Here is a 21,398-nt window from a genome sequence, read left to right as displayed (position 1 = left end):
TAAGAAATCAAAAGAAACAACAACAAACAACAATACAACAACTGCAACAAAGTTTTAATATCCTAATTTCTTGGGTATTTATTGCACTGCAGACGCTAATAATTATATTATATTACTATAATTTGTGGAGAAGAATATGTGAAACCAATGAAAAAAACTTTTATATTATGTGGGCTAATATATGAAAAAGTCAAAAAATTATTTTTTTGGGTACTTATTGCATTACAGTACGTTGATAACTGCGTACAAATTGTAATTTGTGAAGAAAGATATATGATCTAATAAAAAAAAGCTTTTATATTATCTGTGGTGACATAAGAAAAAGTCAAAGAATTATATATCTGGGTATTAATTGCAATGTATTACGCTGATAACTACATAATGTAATTTGTGGAGTCGAATGATATATGAACTAAAAAGAATATATATTTTATGTAGGCTGATAAACAAAAAAGTTATTTATTTTGTTTTGCTATTTATTGCACTACAGCACGCTGATAACTACATAATATAATTCCGATGGAGAGAAGAATCTATAATTAGCTTTTCGAAAAATATCCAAACGTGTAAGCATATAAAAACCAATAAATAGCTTTTATATTATGTGTGGTAATATACGGGTCAAAGAATTGTATTTTTGTGTATTTGTTGCACTGTAGTACGCCAACAATTACATACTATAATTTGTGGAGGAGTACGTCTTCCGTATTATCGAAAGTACGGAGGTCTACGTACTTATAAGTTGTTTTTGATGATCGAACATTCGATTCGTCGATTGGCTCTGATAAGTATAACCTACGTTGTTGAAACTATCTAGAAACTAAATTTCATAATTTTTCGTCATCATTTACCAAGTGTCTAAAAATAATTATTTTGACGGCCGATGTTACACGTTTTTAAGTTCAACGGTGTAGAAGTATCCAAATTACATGAAAATTTAATAGAAAATTCTACTTAACATCAAGAGTACGAACAATACTTCCGATTTAAAATTTGAATTCTTTATCACTATTTTTTATTAATTTTTTATTTTCAGCCGTTTATTTTGAGGTTACTCGTTCGCTAAGCAAACGAAGTAAAAAAATTATGAAATTTGGTTTCTTAATAGTACAATAGTATAGATCATGTCTAATAGAATCGATCGCCAAATCGAATATCCTATCATCGAAAACAACTTATAAGTACGGAGACCTTCGTACTTTCGAAAGTATAAGAATCTAACTCTCTGCGGAGAAGAATATGTAACAAAAAAAAACCTTTATATTATGTGGACTAATATGTGAAAAGTTAAATAATTATATGTTTTGGTATTTGCTGCACTGCAGTACACTGACAACTACATACTGTAATTTGTGGGGAAGGGTGGGTGGGCACACTCACTCTCTCTCTCTCTCTCTCTCTCTCTCTCTCTCTCTATAGGTGGCAAGTTCTTTGTAGCGTGTGATTGTTTTTGGCCCAAAAAAGAAAGATGGTGCAGTCACATTTAAATTGGCCCAACCCCAAAAAAGATGTATGGGGACCCTCTCAACTACATGCTACTTTCAAAATAGACCCTTCAACTTAATCTTTTCTAATTAATTGATGCTTTCTTGAGTTAATTTTATTTTATTATTTTTTAACTTAATCTTTAAAGTTATTATGCAAACTTGATTGATGATGGAATAAACAATATTTAATAAAATTTTTTTACTTTAGCCGATAAAAGAAGTTACATTTTTATCTAATTGAGAAAATCTAAAAAGATTAGAAAAGTATTAGTGGGAAATAAGTACAGCTAAAGGGCCAATTCCGAATATGGCCATAGTAGAGGGGGCCTCCATGCAATTTGGCCTTCTCTCTTAGCCCCTCATCTGGTGGTCCCCACTCTGACACCTTCTGCTTAAAGTAACCTGGTGCCAACACTGTAGTCGCGCAAGAGCAAAAGCTCCAAACACAGTTGAGTTGAGTTGAGTTGAGTTTATCACTTAGCTTGAGAGTGAGAAGAGAAATTATTGCATGGACCGTGGTCGAGATTTTTGCACGACTAACTCTATAGAATTTTTTAAGAGTTAGTTTTATACATATTTCTGCAAACATAGTGAATGACAAATGTATTTTTATAAAATTCAACTTTTATATGTTGTTCCTACAAAAGTCCTAATATTTTTAAATATGTCTCTCTGGTTTGTTACCGTTAGAGAACCGTTTATATTTTCAATTTTGCCATCACAAATATATCCCTCCAAAAACCATTCTAGTGTAATATAAAGGTCTGAAAAAGTCAAAAACTAATTAGAGTTAAGCATTTAACCTATGGTTAACTAATTTTTTCTAACTGATGCTAATGACAAAAACATATTTGAAAATATCAGAATTTTACAATATATGAAAATTGAATTTTGTAGAGATATATTTACTATTCACTATATTTATAGGGACATGTATGAAATTAATCTATTTTTTAATTACAAAAAAATGATAAATTATTCAGCGCATAAGACTAGTTTTGTAAATAAAATTTTCGAATGACTACTTTTATTATTATAATATTTTTTAAGCTTATTAATGAAAAAAACATTCACCGAGCTCTCTACATTCTCCAACTTTTTTCTTTTGTATATAGAGATCGTTATGCGGCTATACTCAGTTTACATACGAGGTCGAATTATAATTTTTTTTAAGTATTTAAAGGATAATAAAACTATACTGTTTGTTATAAGAGAAAAGGTTATAAGAAATATATATATTGTTCTTAATATTTAGAGTATATATATTTGGCGCAAATTGTTTATTTCAGCAGTCGTATATATATGTTTTAGTTGGGTGTTTAATTGAACAAATAATTTTAGAGGAGTGCTAGGTCTATAACTCACTTGGAGTTGTACTTCTACAATAACTTGAATCCATCGGCTTATTTTCTTTGCTGCTCTAATCTTTTTATAATTTTCTTTTTGTTACAAAAAAATTAGAAAAAGGCGCTAGTTCGAATCCTAATTGATTCACATTTCTAGTTAAGTTTATTTCTAAATGAAATAAACGAAAAGAGTAACATGCTGTCTATCTCCCAAAAAAAAAAAAAAAACTAAAAAGAGGCCAGCGTCAGTAAACCATCAATACCTACAACAGAATTAGGTTATAGGGACACATGTTTGGGACACTTTTGAGTAAGTGTCCCATTTATGCTAAAACTTAAAAACACATCTACTAATGCCTAAATATAAAGCCCAATCCAACCAAAAATAAAAGATTACTTTACTCAACCCACCACACCCAGTCCATTTGGCCCGATTACAAACAGAAAAGAAAAAAAAAAAGAAAAATCAATTATCATCTTTTCTTCTCTCTTCACTCAATCCACTGAAATTCTAGACGAAGAGCCTTTACTGTCGTCCTCCTCCGCCACCGTAGCCAACGAGATAGAGTTTCAGCAGTTGCTAAATGCTTAAATAAGTATTTAAAAATTAGCAACACTCTGTTAGGTTATAGCGACACTCTTTAACTGTCACTATATACCTAGCGACCCCACATATAGCAACACTTTTTAAAAGTGTCGGTAATTTTAGCTAGCAGCACTTTTTTGACATGTACCTACATTTAAAAGTGTCGCTATAGACCGTTTTTGTTGTAGTGGGTACCCCTTGATAAGAGGTTGTAATTTCTTTAATTTTTATTTGGTTGTAGACTTAATATTTCTTCTATTTTTTAAATTTTTTATAGAGTGGAAGCAAAAATAAAATGTGAGGCTGAATATTAGAAGTGCTTCAGATTCCACAATAAAAGAATATGTTAGGAGTATTTAATGTAATATCACTACTTTGATACTACTATACCCTACATATATACCATAACCTATTAGCATTTGTAAATGATTTGTAGTTTAATTAATTACCTGTATGTAGCATGTGTTATTTAGGGCCTATTTGATCCTCCTCTTATTGCTATCTTCAAATAGTCATAAATGATATATAGAGGGTTAACAATTTAAATTGGTCTAAAGCTTTCAGACTGGAAAAAGAACACATCATTTTGAAACCTAACACATAATTTTACTAGAAATAGAAGTTGTATTAGAAAAATTTTAAAAAAAATTAGGCAAGGTGTTTTGAACTTTTTCTAATAGCATTTTATGCTCCACAACAGAGCTAAGCAAATGACTAGATTTTATGGCCCAACTCTACTAAAAAATGTAAATTGCAATAGTTATATTGCTGATGTGGGGCCCCCAATTAATCAAATAATTTTTCTGAAGTTTGCTCATTCTATCATGATTTTTTAAAAAAATATTTTTATTATATTTTTTATTTAAAAAAAATGTAATTGATTAAATATAGTGTCTGATTATTGACGCTAATCATTAATCCCAAAAGTTCGAGCTATTAGAAATATACAATCAATTCATTTAAAGCGAACAGATACAGCGCCCACGGGTCTCGATTGTGACTCGGCCTAATCAGCCTCACGCCACTTCGAACATGACTCGGCCCTATCAAACCTCACGCCATTTCGAATATGACTCGATTCATATGACCTTCCGCCACAGAACAGGACACTGACTCATTTAAGCCAATATATAGATGGTGTGATGCAACTGTTGTACAGTAGACTTTCTCCTGCTCCACACTTCGATCTTTTCCAGGTGCATAGACCACATCCCACGCAATTAATTTCTCATCAAAGTGAGTGAGTGAGAGAGAGAGAGAGAGAGAGAGAGAGAGAGCTAGAGAGAAAGAGTGAGTGACACGGAGAAAAGTGTGTGTGTGAAGAGAGAGAGAGAGAGAGAGAGTACGGATGCTAATAAATAACTCAGTGGCTGCAGCTAACAGACATGAGGACAGACTCGTCTCAGTCTCTGCCCTCTCAAAGCTAGCAATATATTTTTATATATATTATAAATATATATCAGAATCTCTCTCTCTCTCTCTCTCTCTCTCTCTAAGTAATGACCACACGTAATGCATATATATACACATATTAAAAAAATATAAGAAGAAGAATTTCCTTTGTCTGTGCTGAGAGTCCCTAAAAGAAAGAGGCCGGGGGAAGATGATGACATTTTCAGCTCTCTCTCTCTTTCTTTCTCTGTGCTGTTGTTGTGTCCAAAGAGATAAAGTTGCCACAGCCAAAAGCTGCTTCCAACTTAATATGATATACAGTTCACATATATATATATATATATATCATGATCTATATCTGTTGGGAATCTAACTACTACCACTTTTAGCTTCTTTGTTTCATGCATGCTGCTAATAAGCCTCTGCAACTCATGACTCCTGCACCTCATCAGTTACATTATTAATACGACAAATTAACCCCAATAAACCACGCACTCATCCATCAGTACTTATATACATACATACATACATACATACATACATACACACACACATATATATATATATAATTCATTAATTAGTAGTAAAAGAAAACCATGCATTATGAATAACAAGATCCCTTATAGCTAGGCTTATACTCTCTCTCTCTCTCTCTCTCTCTCTCATGCACGATACACAACGACACCAGTCACAGTGAACGTTAGAAAAGTGATAGAGAAACTGCATGAAAGAGAGACACAACATCAAGCAACTGAACCCTCCCTCTAGATATCTCTAGATCTCTCCCTAGATCTCTAGTTCTCTCTCTCTCTAGGGTTCAACAATATATGTTCCAGGAGCTTGTTGCTCAATTCTCTTTCTTCGGACAAGCTAGCTAGCTCTAGTTAGGGTTATATATATATAACTAACACTAGGAAGCCCTAATTAATATATAATTTAACTAGGTCACAAACCAGGCATATGTTGTGAAAATTAATCGATCCCTCCTCTTAATTAGTTCATGCATGCGCGTGATCATCATCGCCAATATGATCGTGATGATCAGCTTCTTCTGGATCTTCAATATCCTCCTCATCCTCCTCTCCCTCCTCGCCGTTGTCCGCCACATTCAACGACTCGGCGATGTGCGGCGCGTGTCCGCCGCCGAAGGACCGGACGTGGTCCTTGAGCGAGCGCTTGTGCTTGAAGTCGGACCCGCAGATGCAGAACCAGAGGCGGCCGCAGTTCTTCTCGTGGGTGCGCCAGTCGCCGCGCACCGCGAAGCGCTTCCCGCACCGGCGGCACGCGAACGGCCGCGCCCCGTGCTTGCGCCGGTAGTGCGTCTGCAGTGTGCGGAAGTCCTTCAGCGGCCGCGACCGCGGGTGCTCGATGTTGTTGCGGCACCCCTCTGCGCAGCAGTAGCACGGAAGACGCATCATCGATGCCGGTATCGCCGCAGCGGCTGCCGACGGTGACGATGGCGGCTTCGTCACCCCTCGCAGGGACTCCGAGCCCTTCCGGTACTGCGAGCCGTGGCCCCACATGTGCATCTGCAACAATTGATTAAATCAATCAAAAATGCAAGCTAGCTAGCTACTATACATATCAGAAACTATATATATATATATATATATATATATATATATAATTAGGTTACTATACTATTAATAGCACAAGTCATTAATGCTATTAGGTTTTAACCTTTGGATGCATTAAGAGATGTACAGTTAGAATGATAGTGATCCCGTAAAATTGAGTAGGTGATTGGCTGAATAGTATGATCTAACAGGCTGAAATGATTAAGAAGATAGATCTAATGGTGAAAAACTCGATAGCATCAAGCCCTTGATACTATCGATAGTACAGTAGCTGAACTCTCTCTCTCTCTCTATCTATATATATATATAGTATAGAACTACTATATTTCTAAAAGTATAAAAAAATTGATGTTTCTCACTTGTTGACCCTTGGATCAAGAATTGTAGAGTTAGAATGATACTGCTCCCCTAAACAAATAATATTAATACAAGAGCTAGAAATGGTTAAAGGGTTGATTTATGGATTAAAAAATTAAAAGCACAACATCATGAGTAGTCCTTCCAGAAATATTATAGTTAGAATATATATATATATCCAAGAACACAACCTGTGTAATGTGGTTACTCACTTGTTTTGCTTTGAACGATTGTGATTGTCTTGGTAATTTTTTTTTCTTTTAAAGTTGATATAATTTGTTCACATCGGGTCAGCATTTTGCATATTTAAGTATATATATATATAGAAGTCAGGTGTTTTCTAGCAATTCAAAGTGTTTCTATTGTAGGTGATACTTGAGTACTACTACTATATATAAAAATTAAAACGTTCATCCATCGTTCTCTAGCTAACTAGTAACTTTTAGAGTTTTACAAGAGAATAATAGTGAGAGCAATCTCATTATATGATATGAAATGACCTGTGAACTGTGAAGGTCAATTTACTGGGAGCCTAGAATTCTACCCCCCCCAAAAAAAAGAAAAAAAAAAAGGAAAGAGATTTTGAAATATCTTGTTTCGCTGTAGTTACTTCAACTGTGCAAAAAAAAAAAAAAAAAAAAAAAAAAAAAAGAGTCAGGTAAGGATCTACCGAGCCCTCATTCTAAGTAGATGGTTTTCTTGAAAACATAAAAATATATGTAAACACCACTGGAGGAAGTAATTAACATCTATAACTTTTAAAACAACAGTTATGAGTAACATATAAACATAACCTGCAAATTGTTGAAGCGGTTGAATGTCTTGTGACAGACGACGCAAGAGAACTGAGTCGCGCCGACGAGGATCTCGGCGGCGGATGGTATCCAATATTGGCTCGGAGTAGGGTTTGTGGCTGCGGTGGACAGGCTTGCGCTAACGCTAGTAGCATTAGGGGGGGCTATGGAGAGCGCGATCGTCACGTTCGACTCTTCATCCAGTCGGTTGCACGATAGCCGTAAAGAGCTGAAAGCAGAAGTAGAAGCAGAACCAGAACCAAAAGCAAAAGCAGAAGTACGCGAATTAGCACGAGAAGACGAAAAAGAACTAGGCGGGTTTTGTTGACCGGGGGGCCAAAGAGAGAGGCATAGTATGGATTGCTCTTCTTCTTCTTCTTCTTCTCCTCCTCCAATGTTATTGTGTAATTGCATGGCTATATATATATATAGAGGCGGAGTGTTTAACGTGAGGTTAATGTGTAAGAATTAATCCTAGTGATGAATAGTGGTGACAACAAGGAGAAAGAAGAGAGAGTTGTGGATAGGGTGGGAGCTAGTAGGAGGTGGACGCGCGTATATATAGCGAGATAGGTGGTGTATATACTATATAGGCTCCATGGCTAGGGTTTTGGCATGTATGGGATAGGGAGGGGACAAGAGGCCGGCAAAGGGAGAGGGGCATGGGACCCGAGGGACGTGGGCCCCGCCCCATGCAGGGGCANGGATTATGCACGTGCGAGGGGGGTGGTTTTGGCATGTATGGGATAGGGAGGGGACAAGAGGCCGGCAAAGGGAGAGGGGCATGGGACCCGAGGGACGTGGGCCCCGCCCCATGCAGGGGCACGAATATCCATGCATGCATGCATCTCCTTCTCTCTCTCTCTTTTATGTCTCTCTCTCTCTCTCGCTCACGCATCTTTTTTTCCTTTCCCTTTGTGGACGCATTCACTCCGCCTTTAGTTCGCCCCGACTCCGTGTTTACGTTCTCTCTCTCTTACTCTCTCTCTTACTCTCTCTCTCTCTCTCTCTCTCACTTGCGTATCTACATGTGTAGAGTGACAGAAATTGGCGTTACGTTACCTCTCTCTCTCTCTCTCTCTCCCTCTCTCTCACGCACTCACTGGTTGTACATATGTTCATATAATCATGTTAATAATAATAATAATAATAATATTGTTATATACTAGTGAAGCTTGGTACGTGCGAGCAACTCATGCATAAGGTGGAGTGATGCATGATATACAACTACGCACCTGCTCTTCACATCATCCTTTTTCGTATGGAAAAATACTTCAGAGTGTACAAAATACACCCCACCTATTTAAAGATAGATGTTCTTCATCAGTCGCATCAATATGACTAGTAAAATAATTTTCATCCATGAATAGATAAGATGTAAAATATACATTCCTTTTGGAATGTATCACTAGTATTGCTCTTTTATATGATACCATACGCTGTAGATGCTAGTGTTAATCTATCAAAGAAAATAAAAGTGCAAAAAATCAAATGTATTCATGGGATAGGTTTTAGATGTCTCAATAATTTATCCAAGTGTGTACTGCGAAACTTTTTTCTATCATCAGACTCAAGGTTCAAACCGTCATAATTTTTAGAAAAGTATATTTCTTTTCTAAGGTGACGTATTTCTTTTTTTTCTTAAAAAAAAAAATCAGTATAGTATGGTTTGGTTCACGTCCTAACAAATCCTAAATTGACAACATGTTGCCCAAAGTACTCCCCTTATTAATGTTTTTATATCTGTGTAATTTTTGCTCCAACTTTTTTTGGTTCGGTAGATTAGATATATAGGGCTGGATACCAATCAAACTCTAACACTATCCCAAAGCCATGTCGTATCAAATTCATTTGATATGCATGCATGCAATATGGCACCAAAGCTGGTCCAATCGTCCTCAAATCTATAATATATATCTTCCATACATAAACCTTTATTTAAATGTACACTACAACAAAATATGTTTTAAATCATGCTTTTTAGACGACGATTTATTTTAGCGTCTTCAATATTTTGCATGTGCTAACATTATGATTAAGTGTCGCAAATAAATATATTTTTATCAAATACTAATAAAAATTTTTTGCCGCTAGTCTTTATATTTATCTTGATATATTTACTCAACGACTCTTTACTCAACACTTTTACAAGCGTAGAGTTATTCTTACCAATCCTTTAAAGAGTCACTAATTAATATTTACAGTGTTTTTAAATGCAAGGTTTGTTATAGTGGTGGCACCCAAATAATTCCACCTCGAATAATCTGGGAGAGTGCGAGAGACTTATACGTAACAAACACACTAGAATTAAAAGTTGAGCTTAAATATTTTGAACCAGCGGTTTAGACCCAATGAATTCTCAGTGTTACATATTCCTAACGATGTTAAATTTTAACGTCGGATCAAATATTTATCTTCATATTATATAAAAGTATTAAGGAAAAAAAAAACTACTACTACATTGCTTCTAAATGAACTCTTCTTGATCTTGCATGGCACAATGTATAAATAACTGTGATAGAAAGATTTTTCATTTGAGCTTAGGGATGTGGGGTAGGGACTGCTGGTCTCAAATTTGAAAGGGTTCCTACTCTTCCCACGCACCCGTGCGAAACTCCCACGCGTGCGCGGGGCCCTCCACCACCACCACCACCACCACCACCACAACAACAACAACAACAACAACAACAACAACAACAGCAACAATTACAATGGCCCCTCCTGCACCTTCCTTTCCTCCATGGGCCACGCCACATAACGCCAAATGCCCATCTCTCTCTCTCTCTCTCTCTACGCCCTCTTCTTTCGGTGTTGTTTTTTTCTTATCTTTTCAGCAGGGAGTGGTCGGCTTTGGTTGAGTAGAAACTTCTTAGCTCTCCTAGTGTGAAGAACATCACTGAATGAGTTGGACTAAAAAAAAAAAAACAAAAAAACAAAAACAAGAAAAAAATAGTGAAGGAAACAATTATGTCGTTGATCTCTCGTTCCCAATGCTTATGAGTACAATGTTGGGCTTTTCATACGAGAGACCACATCACAGTTGTCCCTCTTTCACAATGTACCCAAAACAGCAGTCCCCAGTCCAAATCCCGCCAAATCTTTAATCTTTGTTTAATTTTCTCCTATCGCCTGTCAAAACATCTCGAGTCCCGACGTGAGTAGGAGTGTTTTAGAAATGTCATTTTACGACAACATTAAATTTTTAGAGAACAACAATTGTTTTACGCATTTCAACACGATTCACCGTTCCTGAATATTGGAATAGAAATTCTATTAAAAATGCACCTTACAAAAAAAATATTAAAAGACGGGGTACATCAACAACTCATTAAGAAGAGCATTCGGGGCAAACCATAGAATACTCATTCGCAAAACCCTAGGAACTTTCTCTAGCCAAAATGTGCGTGAGTATCCCTTTCAACTACTGCTGAGAATTTTTGAAACAGGTTGCCCAATTTTTGCTAAGTTTGACTCCCTTTGGTTTTGAACTATTTAATTATTCCCATTAGCTGGAATTAGGGTTTTCTTTAAACTTGATAACTTCTTTAGCTCTTGATCAGCAAATTGAAACAGTTTCGTCGACTAACAAGCAAATCAAGTTACCAAATCTAATAGAATTACCATTAAATTTAAAATAATAACAAAAAACTAAAATCAAAAGATGTAAAAGTTGAATAAGTACCAAACGAAAAAAAAAATAATAGCAAAGGAATTTTTATTTATAATGGCTTATAGCAGTATTCCCAGCTAATAATACAGTTGGTAAGAAATTTTTTTTTTTTTTCTTGCAACCTCAAGCTTAGTCTCTTCATTGTCACGGCTACGACATTACATTTTTCACACAGGTTAATTGAATCTGGTTCTCCCCAGTCATTTGTAACTGCTAAACTCTCGCAACCTTTGAGAGTGGTTTACATGACTCTAAATAGCTTACAAACAGAAGATTATTAGTTTCAGAGCATCATCTCTATCACTATCTACCTAAGGATTTGTTTGATAACCCAGAAGTAGGTTTTAGTTTTACATATGCAAGGTCTTTTTGATGTCATATGCGACATCAAACAGTTTATACATTCATATAATAGTCAGACTAAAAGCACTTATTAATCAACAAATTAATCTCCATGTACCTTATCATGGGGGCGAGGAACATCAACAACAACCTTCGCATTCAAAGCTAAAATTTGGCGTACAAAGAGCCCATTCTTACCCATCATTTTCACAAACACTAGTCAATTTTACCTTTTACTTTGTTTCCTCCTTTGAATTCAATTGATTTGTAATGTCCTTTTCCCCCCTTTCATTTCATTATTCTTTTTTCTTCATGTTCTTTCACTTAAATCAATGCAATTATTAGTCAAAAGGGGTTTGGCATGGAAAGGTTTGTTTCATATATGGTATCCAAAGTTTAAATACAACACGATTTTTGCGCTATAAGATCTACTCAGCAAGCAAATTTACTTTATAGGATATCTCTGCAGGAAAATGCATTGTGCAAATGCAAGGTTTTTCTATAGAAGAGAAGATATGAGATTTCATCAAATACTCCACCAATTTCAATCGAATTACTATCCATTCTATAGCTTAAATCACTTTTCTCATACAAAACGACCATCAGCAAACATACTCTTCCTCAATGTATGCGATATTTATGAAACAATTTTATATCATTATACAAATATGTGATGATCTCTAACACACAGAATTGTCAAACTGGTTTGAAAAAAGTATTAAGAGTAAACTCTAGGTACCATCCTTTGAAAGGGTACACCGAATAAATAAGTTTTTGAAAAATCTAAGGCAATGTTTGGTTCAAAGGATAAAGGAAGAATAAGGAATTCATTCCCCTTATTCTTCCAAACGGTACTATGAATAGCTAAGAACTACTATTCTCCTCTTAACGGGTAAAATAACCCATTAGGAGGGGAGAATAATAGTTCCACCTATCAGGTGGAACAAACTATTCTCTACTTTATTCTTTTACTATTTAAGTTATAAATAGTTATAAATAATAATTAATTAATGTAATTAACTTTTTTAGTAATTCTTTAACTTTTTTAAATTAAGAAGTATTTAAATAATAATTTATTTATAATTTATAATTAATTATCTAGTTATAGTTAGCTATTTGATATGCCTCATTCAATCATTAACTAATATTTATATTATTTAAAGAATTAATATTTTAATTTATCTAATTAATATATTAACTAAAAATATAAATAATTAATTAATATTAACAATATTGACTTATTTTTTATAGTTATTTACTAATTAATGTCATCTTCATCATCTCATATAGTAATTTTAATTAATTTATTTATTAACTTATTAAAATATTTTTTTACTAATACTTAGATGCATATTATTTACGTAAATTATTTTTATTGTCAATCATAATTATTCTTATTCCTAATATTCCAACCCAATCATCCAAACGTAATTTTTCTTATTCCTCTAAATATCTCGATTCTCGTCCAAACACAAAATTAAACTAATTCCTGCCTATCCCAGAAGTTATACCTATTCCAAGAATAAATAAAAATAGCTTGTTCTCGAACGAAATGGTACCTACGAATATTAGTTCACCATTTTGATTTACCTGCTAAATTCATGAATATCTATCCATTCACGAAGGCACATCAACTTGAACTTGTAATAGCCCCGGGTCCAAATATAGAAAGGTTTAATTTAAAAAGTAAAGTATCCCTGACATAAGAATAGCATCCTATAGAAGAACCTAAAATCTCATAAGTGTCGACCTGATATTGGACTTTACTACATTTTAGACGTCTAATTGGTTGCCTAGTATGACCCAATCTTCCTATTTAGAAATATTAATATATAAACTTTCTAATTAACTTGCATGTTTTCCGATTGTATAGAACTTCTAAACTTATCTGTGTTTTCCAATTGTACAAGGATATTAACAGCTGTACTGTACAACAACAAACTCAGAATGTAAATGAGAAACATGTGACATCCAAAATAACAATAGCTAAGAATATCAAGTAAACAATGTGAGAGAAAATTAAAATAAAAAAGAATCAAATCACAAGCATGCTAAGTAAATTATTTGTGTAATGACAATTACCTCAGACTCAGAGCTATGACTTCTGTTAGGATAATAATGGAGAAATGTGAGCTACTATTACACTGAAGCACCACTTAGAACACTGCAAAATATGACAAATAATCTTGGTTACTATAACAGGTAAAAAGACGGCAAAAACTTAATGGACGGTGTCTTATTTTACATAAACCCCACAAAGTAGTGAAATCACAAAATGAAAAGAGCACATGTCAGATTGACCATCGAATTCAGTGTCAAATACTTAGATTTCCAGAAGTTAATTTATTGACACATGCTTTTCTGACAAGGGCTAACACGAAATGCAAAGTTCTTTTGCATAGATAACTTGGCTGTTGTTGACACAAAAAATACTAAAGAGGATTTGGTTACTATATCACTACAGATTTATATGTTTGGTAGTTTTTCCAAAAACGCTTGGTGATAATATATTTAAAAAAAAAGCCAGTATGCGAATAATTATTTGAAAGGTTCCTCCAAAATTATCCAACTTCAGTAAGTAGGTTTGAAGCTCAGAATTAGTTGGATTTCATTTTTCCTTTCATTTCTTTTTTTTCCTCTTTTCCTGCCAAAATCCTTTTTAAAAGCATAAAGTAACAAGAAACGTCTGAATCATATCTTCATGATTAGTACTGAACCAAATAAACGAGAAGCAAAATTCTAGGCAAATTAAGTATCATCTAGCCAAAAAAAAAAGTAAAACAAGTAAAGGTCAACTTCAATTATGTTACACTTATGACCCGAGAAAACAGAAACTGGCTTGCAGAATAATACAAGTTTTGCTTGTTGGTTGCCTCTAAAAAGGTAAGGAAAAATAAAAATAGATAAGAGATCAACAACAGGAGAAAAATGAATTATTTACCTCATAAGTCCAGTCATAATGGTAGGAAGTCCCAATCCTCCTTTGATAGATCAATAATCTCAGAACTTCTATCAACATACATTATCTGACAAACAACAATAGGTTATGGACACATAGCAGAATTATCATTCCATAATCGTACAAACATGCTCCTTAGTCCTTACAGTATGTTTTCTAGAGTAGCTATCGAAGTCGTAAATATATCCAGCGAGGTACCTGAGAAATCATGTATATGATAAGGAAAAAGGTTAATATTTTAAAAAATAAAAGTAAAGGACGACTAGATGTAAGTACCCAAAAGATAAAAGGACATTCATTTTTTATGTCTGCGCACGTGACGAATCTTGATATACTAAATCCATTAGAGACAACAACTATAATGTACATTTTTATACAAACATTTTAGCAGTGGATATATAGTTCGATTGAGAAAGAAAAAAAAAAAGTAGAAAATCATCACTAGCGATACTTATCAGAGATAGGTGGGATCTTGTGAACAAATTAATTAAAAAATAAAACATTATGGAACTGTGACTGTTTTAAATTTGTGCACAAATATGCGGTTCCCTCACCCCGGGGCAGGGAGCAGCTGCCAGCATGCAAGAAGGTTTACTTATTTGGCTGTTGAAGAGTGAAATCTGTTTCGGTTTGTTCATCTGCTGAAATGAGCTTGGCCTATGCCCATCATGCCAAACTCCTGCTCATCCATGAGCATTTACAATAGAAGAAAGAAGGCAAGAAACCTTAAGCATCGACAAAATTCATTGTATTGCAATGAACCACATACTAAATTCATTGCATGGATTCCCCAAATGCATGAGCGAACTAACATAATACTGACTACCATTTCTATGAAGAAACACTTGCAATATCGACCAGTGATTGACATTAAAACAATTGAGTTAAGACTTAGTGCATACATCTTATCCCGCGGCTGCCACACACGCACAAGCTCCCCGATACAGTTCGAAAAGTGGGTTTTTCTTTTATCGAGAAGCGCTTGATGTGAACCTCCTGGTTTAAAATTAGATGCAAATTATTTGCTAGTAGTTTAGTACAACAAAGACTCCTCAAGTAAGTGAGAAGATAAAAGCTTACTGGGCTTGTTGCCTAGCTTTTTCTGGCAGCTCAGAGTTCCACAATAACAATTTTGATCAGCTCCAAACTGGACAAATCTGCAAATTGTATTACATGATCACAACCATCAATCATCACTCCTTTTTAAGGACAACATAACAAGGTGCTGAAAAATAGTCATGTTATTAATTAGTAAGAAGCACTGTGTTAGAAAAAAGGATACTTGCTTAATAAGAACTGCTAGTTTGGACAAGGCAACAAGCTCCAGCTTTCGGATAAGTGCTGCTCAAAAAAGAACTCAACGTTTTACCATTAACATCTCTACAATTTCTCGCTGCGCAAGAAGCAGGAAGCTTCCAATTAGAGCCTCTTTCAGAGCACAGAAGCTCATTTTGGCTTTCTACTGCAGCAAAAGCTCAAACCAACTTCTTAGACAAACAACATTTTTCTAAAAGCTTCTGCTTTCAAGGAAAGAGAAGTTGTTTTTACATTCTGAAAGATTGGCATACTTATAATCGTAGGTCACTTCCTCGCCTCTTTGTATGTCTCGAAGAGCAAAGATGCCAACTCTAGTTTCTCCACAAACTCTCCTGCAAAGTATCATGAAGCTTCAATACATGCTGTGCTATTGATAGAAAATGGAGATAAGATTATAATATAATAAGACATGAAAAATAAGAGAGTACCATTTCTGCATCTCAGTATTTGGCTCACAACTGTGATTTATAAATCTCGACTTGTTTCCTTTATTTGTTGCATCAATTACCATATCATGACTGACCTCACATAGATAGAAGTTGGTATTTCCACGGCCCTTCATATTCCAGAGTCTTTCCTCACAAGTTTTATCATCAATTACTATCAACAGAATAAATTGGACATAAGGAAATAACCAGAAAATAAGTGAACTTGCACGAGTTCTTTTTCCCTTTTTTTGGTCTTCTTGATGGAGATTTGAAGAGTAGATGGTTTTAACAAATAATAAATAAATATAAATACCTTCTCCCACATACTCTATAACAAAATCACCCTGTTTTATCCCTTCATCTGCTACCAAGCCAAAACCACATTTCTCTGTCTAGAAAAAAAGGGAAGAAATTATTAAAGAAGACACGAAAATGGCCTTTATCTTCAGTACTTGGGATGAATAATTCATGATTACAAATTTATGTAATCATGTTAAACCTCTGTCTACATCTTTTTTATTACTTAAATTCAATAGGTTAAATCCTATCTAGAGGGATGATAATTTATTCTCAAAAGAAAATAATATAGGGTAACATCAATAATATTAATAATTTCTTCTCAAAAAGAAGAAAATAATAATAATAATAATAGTAATCATAATAATCATAATCATAATAATCATTTATGTCCATCACATTACTAAGAGCAAATAAAGTGACATAATTTAGTATTTCCAGAATGCCATTCATCAAATCATATGAATAAGTCCACAATAAAATCTTGAAGTTAAAGAATCCTACTCTGAGTGACATTTGCAAATCCAGCTGTTAAACTAACAGAATATTCAATGATTCGTCCAAATCTTATGTTCTACTTCATAATGTGTACATGTACCACAGATTTAAAACCACATGTACCACAGATTTAAAACCACGACTGTACCTTCACCACCGTCATTTTCTTTGGAGCTCTGTACTGGAATGGTTTATTGGCACAGTTACTGCTGCATTTGCAACTAGATGAACAAGTAGAGAACAGCATCCTGATTAAGAAATCAAACACTTCAGAAGATATGCCAATAATTGGACTTCAAATCTAAATTGTATTTATATTGGGTGTAATTATGTGCTTGTGTGTTCTATTGTTTGCTTTCTCAACGAGTAAACAGCTTCAAAAGTTCTAAATCCTTAAAGCTACTGAATATATACTACCTTCTTAATTCTCCGAGTAGCGTGATTCCAGATTCAACAATGAAAGAGCAGAAATGAAAAGAATTGGCCCTTACCCACAATGACAATCTTCATCACAGCCATTTGTTGATTTCGATGAAGTGCAGGAACAGAATATGCCATCATCCTCAATTCGTCTTTTAGTTAGATAGATATCTTTGTAGAATCAAGGTGATTCACAAAAGGCAATGCGCTCAGACAAATAAAAAAATATAGCTATGGTGTCCTTAACAAAATAACTTGTGAATAAACAGTGAAGTCCAGAAAACTACATTAATTCAGGGACAGAATCCTTAGGAGAAAGTAGCAAGATTCAAGTAATCTGCTTCAAACTTCTTGAGATAATAGAGAAGAGAATAAAAATACAAATATACCATTCCAATTTTTCACGAGTTATAGATTCACTACATGAAATATACTATATTTGGCTCCTGATTTGCCCTACCCACAGAATAGAGAATAATATTAGATGAGGTTCATTAAAATCCACGAATTATTCTGGCAAAACGTATCAATAAGAAGGCCCGTAATATAGATACAAATCTCTGCATATCAAACATTTGATCTTCAAGCATATAAAGCTGTGGATCATGTGGATACTACGCTTTATGGGTACGTAATGTGTAGACTTCCATTCTTTCAGCGAGCAGGGAAGATCAAAATCAACCGGGCCACTAAGCTCATTGAGCATTTGTTCAAAAATTTGTTGAATACTACATTGTTTATGCCTCTGCCATGCAAAGAGTAAAGATCAATGCCAAACCCACATCAGTAGCTGAAACAAATTTGGACAGATTATATGAATGTCAGTTTGAAAGCTAAACCAAGAAAAAAAGTTTAACAGTTATATTGTAGTAACATAATTTGGAGAGAAAAAAAAAACAAAAAACAAGGAGACAATCAAGAACGCAACTAAATGAAGAAGCGATGGGCTAAATTTAACGAATAAAACCAGAGCATATCAGAGATATTCATCATAAGAACTAGAAAGCAAACTTCATTTACCTAGTGAATACAATGCGCATATCATGGATTCCTCCCTTTCCAAATAAACAAAGAGAATGGATAACAATGAACCAACGCTCGAAGATAGAAGATTTATGAAGATATAAGATAACAGCATATCAGTTTTGCTAAAGACCAAAATATAAGATGATGTTTGCTACAAATTCAAATTTTTATATCTTTAGATCGAGGAGAGACCAAATATATCCAGCAGGCTAAGCATGTTTATGTACAACTTAAACCATTAATTTCCATTCAAACACCAATGCATTCGAATTAACCGGCATGAATTTCTCGAAAGGACAAAAGCACCCGCGGACTTAGAAAACTTACATGGTTTACAAAAAAGAAAAAATAAAAAAATCAAAAGATTTGCTTTTGCACAAATTTTTATAATTGCTCTAATCAAACAGAACCCAAAACAAAACTTGAGCCTCAGGAGCATACATCAAATTTACCGGTTCTAATCAATGTCGATCCGAAACTACGGTTTGAAACGAAAGCATCTCGATTAAGAATTGATCGGGTCTCCATACATAATGCATTTCTACTTAAACATGTAACAAACACACCAAATTAAGAGATCTAAAACAAAACCCAAATCAAAACACCACAACAGCATGAATCAAACAACCGATTTCTCGGCCAGTTAGATTCTTGCAAAAGTTAGATAGAATTGAATCGAGAGCTCATCTTTTCCACCCACCACTTCCACCACACATATGCACACATGTATAACGCGAGAGAGAGAGAGAGAGAGAGAGAGAGAGAGAGAGAGAACCTTGATCTTGGACCCGGGCATGTGGATTCGGTGGATTTAGGGTTGGCGATGGAGAGCGGGAAAGGTCGAAGGGTTTGATTGCGACAAGGGGGAGGGAAAGGGAGGGGTTTTTTTTTCCCGATTTTGTGGCGATTTTTTTTTTTTTTTGGTCGTCTTTTGATTCGGCGGATCGGGTGGTGGACAAAAACTAAGTATTAATAGGGCTTTATTAATAGGCCCGGCCCACCAAAAATAGGGTTGGACCGTTTGAATCAAATTGGGCCCGGCCTACCTAAAATTGGGTTCGAACCGGGCCCGCTCTCAATTTGCATGTGTATGTACATATTGTGCTTATCTATGTATACTAAATATATGAGCATGTATTTTAAATTTCGATTTGTTGACAGACCATTTCAAAAAAAAAAATTTTCATATGCAAAACAAATAATGTAACAAAATAAATATACATTTTATTTTTTTATTAAATATTTTTATCATTCAACATCTTTTCTTTTCGAGATAAATATTTATATATTATCTCTATTCTATTTACTAATATTTTATTTTTATATTAACTTTTTAATTTTGATACTTTTAGTTTAAAATATATATTTAAATTTTGGATTTAGCAGAATTTAAAAATATAAAATATATTCAATGTATATTTATATCTACACTATATATAAATTTAAGTGTTTATATAGTATATAATATTATATATTCTATATATATATATATATATTATAATAATATACTATAGTATAATCATATATATATAATATATAATATATAATTATTGTTGCAAACTATCTAAATTTGCTAATAAACAAATTTACTTCTTAAATTTGAAATTTTATATTATAAATTTTTGAATAAATATGATGTACAAATGTATTTTAATTTGAGATACTTATTAAAATATTTATTACGTGCATTTGCACGTATACTTAACTAGTAATTATAACAAAACGTGCTTTAAAAAAAACAAACAAAAGTTATTGATCAACTAATTAATAATTAATTGTGTGAAAAAATTCCACAAGTTTTTGAGTGAGATGCTGGAAATCAAAGTCCAGAGGCTTTTTTTCAAGTGAGGTCGAGTTTTCGAGATTTTGGTCAAAAAAAAGCACAAGTTGCTATTTTTGACTGATCCAAGATTCCAAATCTTAGAGTCATGCAAATCAATTGGCCATTAGCAAATATCAAATTATGACTTAATTGAAAGTGTGTGAGAGATACGTCAACGACCGACAAATTTGCACCTAAATTTCCTGACGTGCCGATAATACATAGTTTCCTGGAATACAAATGGATAAGTTTAAAAATTTAGATAACAAAATTGAAAGTTTTAAAGTCGAACTTTGTCAATTCTAAATGGTATAAAATTGAGGCATATTTTAGTTCAATTTTTTTTTAAAAAAAAAACTATTATTTTCAATAGGAATATTTGGGTGTAGCCATCCATTGTTTGTTCATATATACTACTACAGGAATTGAAGGACAAGGATAAATTATAGGAATAATTTCATCAATACCCCTCTGAAAAATCATAATTTCATGAATAACCCTTTAAACTAAAAAATATCATCAATACCCCTCTTAAAACAAAAAATGTTCACAGATACCCTTTAGATTAGCTTTTCATCAAGTTGTCATCCAATATTTTGTAAATACCAATTTTACCCCTAGCAACATTTTAAATATGTAATATTCAAGATTAATTATCTGATCAATTTTTAACATTTGAATCACATAATAATTTAACATTATTTTTAAAATATTTCAATTAAAGATCTATAGTTTATTAAGTGTAATAGTTAAATCTCATTATGATTTTTCGCTTTTAAATTATGCATAGTTATAATGCAATTTGTCCATAGTAGAATTCAACATTAACTATTTAAATATTTAATTTTAAAAATTTTATTTAAATAACTCACATATCTCATGCTAAAAATATTTTGATATCAAAATTCTCGATATTAGAGTATTACTTATATGATCTGCTCAAACAAAAAATTTTTAATTGAAAATTTATTATTAACAATAAATTAAAATTTTATGAAAACCCTCTTATCTATAGTCCACTTTGACATGATCATAACTCGGAAAAGCGTGAAATTTAATTTTCAGATAGTTTAAATGGTT

The 21,398-nt window shown here is 33.6% G+C and overlaps 2 protein-coding genes across 7 annotated transcripts; both read right to left on the bottom strand.

The window, feature by feature from the left end:
* On the bottom strand, positions 5,365 to 13,707 carry LOC109707886 (zinc finger protein WIP6-like; the record flags this gene model as incomplete). The annotated part of the gene is made up of 3 exons (XM_020229450.1): positions 5,365 to 6,340; positions 7,540 to 7,768; positions 13,634 to 13,707. Coding segments are annotated over 3 exons (834 nt in total), but the record flags the coding sequence as incomplete, so codon positions are not given.
* Positions 10,028 to 19,423, bottom strand: LOC109707614 (histone-lysine N-methyltransferase ASHH3-like). 6 transcript variants are annotated; one of them, XR_002215560.1, is made up of 13 exons: positions 19,272 to 19,423; positions 18,086 to 18,215; positions 17,542 to 17,641; positions 17,199 to 17,298; positions 16,569 to 16,647; positions 16,256 to 16,427; positions 16,079 to 16,159; positions 15,591 to 15,667; positions 15,413 to 15,506; positions 14,657 to 14,708; positions 14,493 to 14,577; positions 13,634 to 13,715; positions 10,028 to 10,417 (listed from the first exon to the last, which is right to left on the bottom strand). XR_002215560.1 is itself a non-coding variant. In XM_020229064.1 (12 exons), exons 1-11 carry the CDS (start codon positions 19,290 to 19,292, stop codon positions 14,506 to 14,508), a joined length of 978 nt encoding a protein of 325 aa, XP_020084653.1. In that variant the 5' UTR covers positions 19,293 to 19,423; the 3' UTR covers positions 13,397 to 13,715; positions 14,493 to 14,505. The 6 variants fall into 6 exon arrangements, 4 of the variants coding, with proteins under 4 accessions (XP_020084653.1, XP_020084821.1, XP_020084895.1 ...); XR_002215561.1 differs by having other exon boundaries at positions 10,028 to 10,414; XM_020229064.1 differs by lacking the exon at positions 10,028 to 10,417 and having other exon boundaries at positions 13,397 to 13,715.

The sequence above is a fragment of the Ananas comosus genome, linkage group 1 (genome assembly GCF_001540865.1).
Source record: "Ananas comosus cultivar F153 linkage group 1, ASM154086v1, whole genome shotgun sequence".
In the NCBI taxonomy this organism is placed as follows: Eukaryota; Viridiplantae; Streptophyta; class Magnoliopsida; order Poales; family Bromeliaceae; genus Ananas; species Ananas comosus.
The sequence above is the reverse complement of the archived record's forward strand: the minus strand, read 5'-3'. Positions and strand labels throughout refer to the sequence as shown.

Bases quoted from the DNA above. Each gene is read 5' to 3' on its own strand.
- LOC109707614 (XM_020229064.1), bottom strand. From the start codon at position 19,292: ATGCCCGGGTCCAAGATCAAG. The intron at 16,428-16,568 runs GTATTTATATTT...TTCTGTTGATAG, and splicing joins TATAGAGTATGTGGGAGAAG to TAATTGATGATAAAACTTGT. The intron at 14,709-15,412 runs GTATGCACTAAG...ATGATTTCTCAG, and splicing joins TGGCAGCCGCGGGATAAGAT to GTACCTCGCTGGATATATTT.